Source organism: Otolemur garnettii, unplaced genomic scaffold (genome assembly GCF_000181295.1).
Source record: "Otolemur garnettii isolate 467f Iridium unplaced genomic scaffold, OtoGar3 scaffold00001, whole genome shotgun sequence".
Classification (NCBI taxonomy): domain Eukaryota; kingdom Metazoa; phylum Chordata; class Mammalia; order Primates; family Galagidae; genus Otolemur; species Otolemur garnettii.
The window spans coordinates 34,121,459-34,131,449 of NW_003852396.1; the positions used below are offsets into that span (position 1 = coordinate 34,121,459).

Below are 9,991 nucleotides of genomic sequence, written 5' to 3' on the forward strand. Positions count from 1 at the left end.
TATCTGTTGGCTAGTGCATTATGGAAACTACTAGAATAATTATCAATATAAAATATGTAATTATCAAATATATTGATAATTACTAAGCCCTGAATCTGTTCTAAGTTAAAAGAAAAATAATGCCTGATTATATCCAATGAACTGGGCTTGCAACTTGTGTTCCAAATTGACAGTCACATCTAATCTCATCCCATATGCCTTAAAAGAATGAGAGAGAGTGTTTGTGTGTCTATGTCTATATTCAGGTATATTCTTGAGAAGGATGAATGGGGTGTCTCTCTTTCTTTGAGGACAATAAGCCTTAGCTAGGGTATAATTATAGTTTATTTAAATGCTATTTGAGCCCTTTCTTACATTTATTTATTTAATTTAACAAGCATTACATGTCAGGTACTACTCAAACTCTTTACAAATGGTAACATATACAGTTCTTTTAACTCTAGGAGAGAGGTACTATTATTGTCATTTTACAGATGATGAAAACTGCCAAACATCATATGGCTGGCAAGTATTCATATCCTTATTCCTGTTGTCTCTCCAGGTAATGTGATACACTTTGGAGGTTTCTAACTGGAGAAGATATCCGGTACTCTTGGCCAGATCATGAAATCTCTTAATCACACACACATGGACCCTTCTATTTTCTTCCTCTTGGGTATTCCAGGTCTAGAAAAATTTCATCTGTGGCTCTCACTTCCTGTGTGCTGCCTGGGCACAGCCACAGTTGTGGGCAACATAACCATCCTGGTTGTTGTGGCCACTGAGCCAGCCCTGCACAAGCCTGTGTACCTTTTCCTGTGCATGTTGTCAACCATCGACTTGGCTGCCTCTGTCTCCACAGTTCCCAAGCTACTGGGCATTCTCTGGTGTGGAGCTGGACATATATCTGCCTCTGCTTGCCTAGCACAGATGTTCTTCATTCATGCCTTCTGCATGATGGAGTCCACTGTGCTGCTGGCCATGGCCTTTGATCGCTATGTGGCCATCTGCCATCCACTCCGCTATGCTACTATCCTCACTGACACCATTATTGCTCGCATTGGAGTGGTAGCTATGGTGCGAGGCTCCCTGCTTATGCTCCCATGTCCCTTCCTTATTGGGCGTTTGAGCTTCTGCCAGAGCCACGTGATCCTGCACACATACTGTGAGCACATGGCGGTTGTGAAGCTGGCCTGTGGAGACACCAGGCCTAATCGTGTGTACGGGCTCACAGCTGCACTGTTGGTCATCGGGGTGGATTTGTTCTGCATTAGTCTCTCCTATGTCCTCATTGTACAAGCTGTCTTTCGTCTCTCATCCCATGAAGCTCGTTCCAAGGCCCTAGGGACCTGTGGTTCCCATGTCTGTGTTATCCTCATCTCTTACACACCAGCTCTCTTTTCCTTTTTTACACATCGCTTTGGCCACCACGTTCCACTCCATATTCACATTCTTTTGGCCAATGTTTATCTGCTCTTCCCACCTGCTCTTAACCCTGTAGTATATGGGGTTAAGACCAAGGAGATTCGTGAAAGGGTTGTCAGAGTGTTTCAAAGAGGACAGGGAATTGGAATCAAGGCATCTGAGTGACCCTGGAATATAGAAGGGACTTAGTCCAAAATAAAATAAATTTCCCAAGGTTAATAAATCTTCAGTATTTTAAAAGAAGTTTTAATAGGGGATAATGTCCTCTGCACTACCAAGAATGATAAATCACAAAGGAGGGCAAGGAGACTCAGCATTCTTCCTTTCCATTCATGAAAATGTAGGCACAGGAAGATTCTGGGACCTTAAGTGGCACCCAGACATTAAAAACAACTGACTGTGACCTGGAGAAGTGCAGCTTACAAGATCCTCTGCATGGCCGGAGGATCTCTCTTCACTCCCTGCCCCTCTCCTAGTACTCCCAGCATGGATTTCTAATTTTTTACTTTCAGCTATAGCTACTATCTTACCATCCACAAGAATCAGAATATAGGACAATAAAGCCACAGTTAAAGAAATTAGAGCTGTAAGGAATTTATGTTTTTGAATAAATTCTGTATTTGCCTTTCAGAACTTCAAACCAAAAAGAGGGAAAAGATGTGTCTTATACCATAATATTAGTTAGTGGCAGAACTGGGGCTCAAAACCTAGAATCACGCAGTATAAAATAACAGGACTTTTATGGATGTAGGTATAGGAGAGGTCAGGAGAACTTCTTCATTTCTAAACTTAGACTATTTATCCCACAGATAAACTCCTGTCTTGGGAGTCAAGCTAAGTCTGAATGACCTTGGATATCACACTCTGATGAACAATTTTCAAATATTATCATACAATCAGGAGGCCTTTCCAGAAGTAATTGACTCTTATCTCCTGAAACCATACAAAATGTTACTTACCCAACACTGATCAGAATGGGAAGTCTTTGCTTTTATTTATTTATCTACTTATTTATACTGAAAAGAAGGTCAAGCTTGATTCTAGGGAAACTCGTGGTGGAAAGTTACTGTTCCCATGAAAACTGGGATTGACAACCGGCCACTTCACTACAGATACCGAGCCTTCCATTTTTCAAGAAAAATAGCTTCACAGAATTGGTCTAGTATTAATACTTTTAATTTTGATTTTATTGATAGTACACATTTTCTTCTTCTTGTTCTCTGAGTATGCCATCCTATTCTGTTAGAGGGAGGGGAAATAGCCCCCCTCATGGATATTGAACAGACTTTCTCATTTTGGAAAGTTTTAGTCCTAAGGGGAGAAAACCAAGGTGTAACTTTTGAAACCTCCCATTCTCAGAAATATTAATGTTTTGATTGTTACATTTCAGACAGGTGGGGATAAGCAGTTTACAAATAAAGGAACTTAATAAAGTATGCCAAATACCATTTTTCAAAGAAAAGACAATTATTTCCCTATTACATTGGAAGGTCATCCGTATATGAACAGGCACTGGTATTAATTTTTCATTAAAATACTCAAAGTAAGATATTCTTAACAAGTATTTAAGAGTTATATACAATTGATTTTTTGTGGTCCAAACTGGCCATCTTGGTAACATGAAAACATGCAACCTCAACTTCTGTACTGTGTCATAGGTTCCTATACTCAGAGAGCACAAGACTTCTGAAGAAAGTAGACAGATGCACATATTATACACACTACTTGCTCATGGTTCCTCATTTCAGCTGGGCTCTCAGAGCTAGATATCTGTGCTTCTTTTTGCTGCCTGGCTTGCAATAGTAGGTTTTAGTTAAGTCTGCCCCTTGCACACATCATTATCCTCAGGATTGGAACATTGCATTACTTTCCATTGCATAAAGAAAAATGAAATGATTAGAGGTAAACTATTTTAATTTTCAAGCCCTGTATATACTTTTGACATCTGTACCCATTATTTCTTCCTTTATTGCTATATTTGTTTCTATTACCAATTCATTTTTTCTGCTCAAGAAAGCATCTCAAAATATGTTCCTAGAAGTCCTGACCATCAGTCACTTCTTATATTTCTTATGTTTGAATTTACTGATACTTTCACCCAATAGCAGAATTTCCCTTGGCCTATCTTTTTATATATATTTATGGTAAATATTTTTAAAACTATCATTTCTGTGTTCTGGATTCCTGTTCCTTTCTTATGTTACATCTGGCTTCAAGTGGAAGTTGAAGCTTCCAGAGAAACTTCTGCCATCAGTCACTGGTAACCATTGTACTACATTACAGTGTACTGTATTTTGGCCATGATTTACTTCTCCAAAATCTAATCACTGTGACATATGTCTATGATCCTGCACAATCCTGGATTTTCTTTTATGTCTCTAATGTTTTTCGTATTGTTCACCTTCATTTTTCTTCATGAATTGGACTTTTAAATGTTGATGTTTCTTGAGAATCTATCTTTCTTTTTATTCCTATCAATCTCAGTCCATAGCAATCAGGGCTAGAGTAGGAAGAGCTGAAAATCCAAGTGTCAGGCAAGAGGACTTCCTGTAGGAGATCACAGCTGAGGGGGCTGCACTCTTATTTACACTAAGGAGCTTCTTATAACCTATGGAATGCTTAAACAATTTCTTCCCTCTGTCACTATCTCTTGTTTCTGTCATTTTGAACTCAACCTAATTGTAAGCAGATCTTGAATTATATTAACATTCGGCATCTGTTCCTTGCAAGATTAGGTAGTGGGTGTCTGCTCTTACTCGGGAAATACTGGGAAACTGAAACATTTTTAATTTGCATTTCTTAGCTGGTAAAAATGTAAGTGGAAAGATTTCAGTGGCCATTTTGCTACCAAGAAAAGAATTTGTCTGTGGCTTAATACAGGAGAAAATAAAGAAAAATAATTTTAAAAATATAGTTTGCCAATGTTATTTGAAAGAATGAAACCAACAGTGATGAAGATTGTTTCTATTTCTATATACTTTATTTCATAAAACACACATTTATCTTGGTGTTTAAGGGATTTTGTAGTAGATATTTGCTTCTTGAAATCAAAAGATTTAATACCATATCCTGGGAGAATAGCAATTCTTGGGACCATCACTCAATAAAGACCATGGCCTTAGCATAGAAACAGACTCTATCTCTCCTTCCTTGAGAGACAGTAGATGAGAACTGTTTTGATTCGAATATATTGATTTCCAAATGTCTTTTACAAAACTAACAACCACCTTCAGGTTCCATTTTATACATTACATAGTGGGCCTTAAACAAAAGAGAATTTATCATCAAACTACTGGATAGTAGAAAACCTCCAAAGTGGAACATAGAGGAAATTGTATAGTGAAAGAAACAGAACTGAAAGCATGTGGGACACAAACAAGGGTATTTGCATATGAAGTTCTGACAGTCGAGTTCACAAACTCATCCTAGAAAAAGTGCTTGCTACACACTTCATTGCTAAATATCACTACAGTCACCTTTGAAGTACTCCCCTTGGGAGCTAGTACCTAGTCCACCCTTCAAAGCAATTGTGGAACTCTTTTTCTGAAATGGGCATCAGAACTGTTATCATATCACACTTGATGTCATGAATGTCATCAAATTATCTTCTTTTTAATATTTCCTTTATCTTTGGGTAAAGAAGGAAGTCACTGGGGTCCAGATCAGGTGAGTTGTATAGTAATTCTAATATAGTAATTTGCTTACTGGCTAAGAACTACCTCAAACACAGTGTGGTCTGAGTTCTTTGTTTTTGTTCATTTGTGAGTTCTTTCAGGACCACTTTTGTGCACATCTTTCTCATGCCAAGATTTTCAGTTCAGATTCTTCTGTTTGCGTATTGATGTTTACTTGGTCTGCTATGCTTCTCACTGTCAACTGATGATTTTGATGCATAATTAATGGATTTTTGCAATGTTTTCATCAGCTCTACTTGTTAGTGGCCACTCTGACCTGTCTTCATCAGCGATGTTTTTTCTTTCTTCAGAAAAATGTTTAATACATTTGTACATTGACATTTTCTTTGTGGCATTATTCCTATAAACTTGGACTAACATGTCCCTAATTTCACTTCCGCTCTTGCTAGTTTTAATAAGAAATTTACAAATATTTGCTTCTTGTTCTAATTCAAGTTCATGACAACACACAGAAACACACAACAATAATGAATGCCACTTAGCAAGACAATGCTACACATCAACATGAATACAGCTGTGAGACACTGATATACCAAAGTTATGAATCCTCACCAAGTCGTTTGTACAGTGCTGCCAATGTAGTGCACGGAGGCAAGTTTTTGAACTTAATTATTAGACATTGTATATGTGGTAGGATTTCCAGGAGAGGTGACAGAAAATGAAACAAAATAATACTTTAAGAGATAATGTTAAAGAAAATTCTATAATGAATTAAATGTAATATTCAGAGGTGAAAGAAATTTAGCAAACCTTAATGAATAAAGACACACAAAATTCACATTAGACACAGTAGAGTTGAGCTAGAACCTTTATTGTTGAACCACTGAAAGCCAAAGGCAAATAGAAAAATATATATAGTACTTAGGAAATGTACCCAAAGGAATTTCAAAGATGTAAACTGAAGACCAGCAGCTGATTTATCAACACAAATTATTAAAAATATTTCATTGTTTCCTAACTTCTAAGTACTAGAAGAAAATTACTGTTAACTATGAATCTTATATCGAGAAAACAAACTTTAATTACGAAGGTAAAATAAAAACAGATGAAAACTCAGAAAATGTATGATAGAAAAAATTCCTTAGGAAAATATACAAATTGAAAATAATACCCCTTCCCTTTTAAACAATTTATATTAAAAACTTTCACATACATCTGTATAATACTTTCTCAGGGGTGACTACTCTGTCCTCCATGAAATTCTTTCTCACAGGTGACTATTTTATCCTCCATGAAATTCTTTCTCATAGGTAATGATGACTCTCCTGAATGAAACTCTTTCTCAGAGGTGACTACTCTCTCCTCCATGAAATTCTTTCTCACAGGTGACCGATCTCTTGCATGTATTTTTTTCTCACAGGTGACCACTCTCTCCTTCAGGAATTTCTTTCTACACTCACCTTTCAAGACATTTGAATAATCCTTCTTCATCTTTAGTGCTGGTTCCTGTTGATCTCCTACATCTCTCAGTAGTAGATAGACTCTAGGGCTTGGTACTTAAGCTCTAGACTTTTTATATATAAAAGTCTTCTTTGGCTTTAAAAGGCTCCATGGCTTTTAATGCCATCTATGTGCTGCTGGGTCACAAATATGTCTTCGGAAAGACCTCATTGCAGTTTCTAATCACTTGCATGTCTAATAGGAATGTTAAATAAAACATCACAAATTGAGCCATTTTAACTGACAGACTTCCTTTGTCAGTACATTTGTACTCTTCAAATCGCCTATCTAAAGCAAAACTCAATTTTTTTCTTAATTCTGTTCATTTCCTCACAAATCACATGCTTTCCATAACCACATCCTACTTTCTCTGCTTTGAATATATACCTAGACCTTAATACTTTCACCACATACACTGATGTCACATACATCCAAATTATCAACATGTTTTCATTTGATTACTGTAATAGTTTTCTAGTTGGGCCTGCTCTTGGTCTTGTTTTCCTACAAGACTCTAGATTACTGCTAACATAGGAGGCAGAGCTTCCAGATCACAATTCAGGAAATACTTCCCTCCTGTTTTGAAATTTTTTTACATTTCACTTAATAGACCATGTTACTCCCTATAGTGGACAAAGTACACATTAGTCATCAGAGAAAGGCAAATCAAAACTTTAATGAGATATCATCTCACCCCAGTTACAATGACTTTTATGAAGAGAGATTGTTCATCAGGCTCTATGGAAAAGAATATGGAAGTTCCTCAAAAACCTAATAGAACTACGAGATGACCTAGCAATCCCACTGCTGGGTGTATATTCAAAGGTGAAGAACTCAGTATATCAAAAAGAGATCTGTGCTTTCATGTTTATTGAAGTACTATTCACAATAGCAAAGATTTAGAATCAACCTATGTGTCCATTAACAGATGAATGAATAAAGCAATTTTGGTACATATGCAAAATGGAATATTCTGTAGCTACAAAAAAGAGAGAAATCCTCCCATTTGCAACAGCATAGATAGAACTGGAGAACATTATGTTAAGTGAAATGATCCACACATAGAAAGATAAATCTCATGTTCTCACTGTTATGTAAAAAATTATTGATCTCATGGAGACAGAAGAATGATGGCTACTGATATTTTCTCTTGTCACATTTGCTCTTGTCTCCACATTGCTTCTAAGTCTGAATTTGTCTTAAAAATTTTCAGTGCTGTAATATTTTAGCATAAGTGTACTTATAAATCTCTGGCCTTTATTACTCCAAAAGAATCATCTCACATTATATCCCATGTGCCACCACATTTTGGAAGTTTCAGCCACATTGACCCTCTCTTATTACTTTGAGTAGGCCAGGATGCCTCTCATTTAAGCATTTGAGAATTTTTTGGAATACTTTCTCTCTACATCCTCCAGACATACATCATAGTTAACTTCTACTCAAACATTTGGCCTTTACAAAAACTAGTTTTTATTCTTGAAAGCCTTTTTTGACAACAAAATAAATTTTATGTTCTTTTATCACTGGGTTCTTGTGATTCAAACTATGTGTTTCAGTCTATAATTGTATGTTTGCTTGATTTTTCATTTATTATTCTTCTTCTATAGATCACAATTTTCATGAAAACAGGGACCATGACTTTTCTAGAGATTAGAATTAGAAAAAATATCAACAACTTTCATTACAGTGCTTTAAAACTCAAAATATATACTTTTAAAGCACAGCATATTTATTAAGTACCAGCATAGTTAAATAACAATTAGAAAATGGTCGCTTATTCTTTCAATTACTGGCATGAAAGAATGAAGAATCTAATTCACTAGAAAAATGTATTTTGAAAAAAAGTCACATAAAAAATGTCATAGAAGTTTCACACTCATCTTCATTTATTATAGTATTTCTTTTAAAAGAATCTATGTGTATAAGAATAAGTTTTATTTAAATAGATCATACACATCTGACATGAACTTTTAGGTAATGAAAGTAATCCGCTTTTCAACAGACTAATTTTATAATGTCAAATTAATTATGTTGTAATACAGTCTGATCATTTTTGTTAGGATATTTGTAGTAAATTAATGTCAAGAAATTTATATGTATATTATATTAATTAAGGTAGAGCAGTGATTTCAACCAGTGTGCTGTAAAAGAATCTTAGGTGTGCTATGAAAATATTTAAAGAATATACAGAATAAGAATATAAAGAATATAAATTATTTTCAAAATAAGTTCAAAGTACAGTAAGCATATTTTTTTTCTTTTTATTCTTTTTGTGGATCAACATAATTTAAGGGTTCTGTGAGATAAAAAAAGATTGAAAAGCACTAGGATAGAGATATACCATAAGTTCAAGTTTTAGTATTGTTGATACTTTGTATTCTCTTTGAAAAATCTTTGTTTCTCCACGTTATTCAGCATAGGTTGTTTTACCTTTATTTTATTATTATAATAGATAAAAAATTAGAATCTATTTTTTTTGTTTATTACTGTCATGATCATTACTTCATTGTCTAAATATCCCTCTAAATTCTTCTAATTTAATATCTAAATGTAATAAGCCTTTTGATTATATTGAACAACACTGAAATATTCATCAATTCTTAGCCAAACTTGAAGAGCAAAAAGTTATCATTAAATATTAAATTAAAGAGATAGATAAAATGATGCATGAATAAAGGAAGAAAGAAGTAGTCTCCATTTTTTCTTATAGCTGAATAGTACTCCAGGTATATATACATCTATGCCACAGTTTGTTAAGCCACTCATGGGTTGATGGTCATTTGGGTTGCTTGCATTTCTTGACAATTACGCATTAAGTGACAATAAACATTCTAGTGCAAAAGTCTTTGTGATAAAATGATTTTATTCTTCTGAGTAGATTTCTAGTAATGGAATTGTGGGATCAAATGGAAAGTCAACTTTTAGTTCTTTAAGAATCCCTCATACGTGTTTGCATAAAGGTTGTATTAGTTTGCAATCCCACTAGCTTTTATGTTTCCCTGGATAGAGGTGAAACACATTCTTCTTAGTAAAGTATCTCAAGAATGGAAAAAGATATATCCAGTGGACTCAATATTAATATGAAACCAATGAAACAATGAAGCACAAATACAGTCTAGCAAGGGAGAGGGGAAGGAGGGAGGGCAATTGGCGGGATCTCATCTCATCTATACAATGTGACGGTTTTCAGTCTCCCTAGGTGAAAGACTCAACTACAACTTGAATTGAAAACAATATAACTTAATTTGTACCTTTAGGGTGGCGCCTGTGGCTCAAAGGAGTAGAGCGTCAACCCCATATACTGGAAGTGACGGGTTCAAACCCTATTCCTGGCCAAACCCTGCAAAAAAAAAAAAAAAAAAAAAATTGTACCTTGTACCTTTATATTCATTTGAAATGAAAATAAATAAATAAAAATAACATAAAAGAAGAAATTTAAAAATGGATCA

At 35.1% G+C, this 9,991-nt stretch overlaps 1 protein-coding gene across 1 annotated transcript; it reads left to right on the plus strand.

Annotated features, from left to right (window-relative positions):
- The first annotated feature begins 585 nt into the window (after nucleotides 1-585).
- LOC100940973 (putative olfactory receptor 52P1) lies at nucleotides 586-1,569 on the plus strand. The gene has a single exon (XM_012802730.2). The coding sequence runs from the start codon at nucleotides 604-606 to the stop codon at nucleotides 1,567-1,569; it is 966 nt and encodes a 321-aa protein (XP_012658184.1). The 5' UTR covers nucleotides 586-603.
- The last annotated feature ends 8,422 nt before the right edge of the window (nucleotides 1,570-9,991 follow it).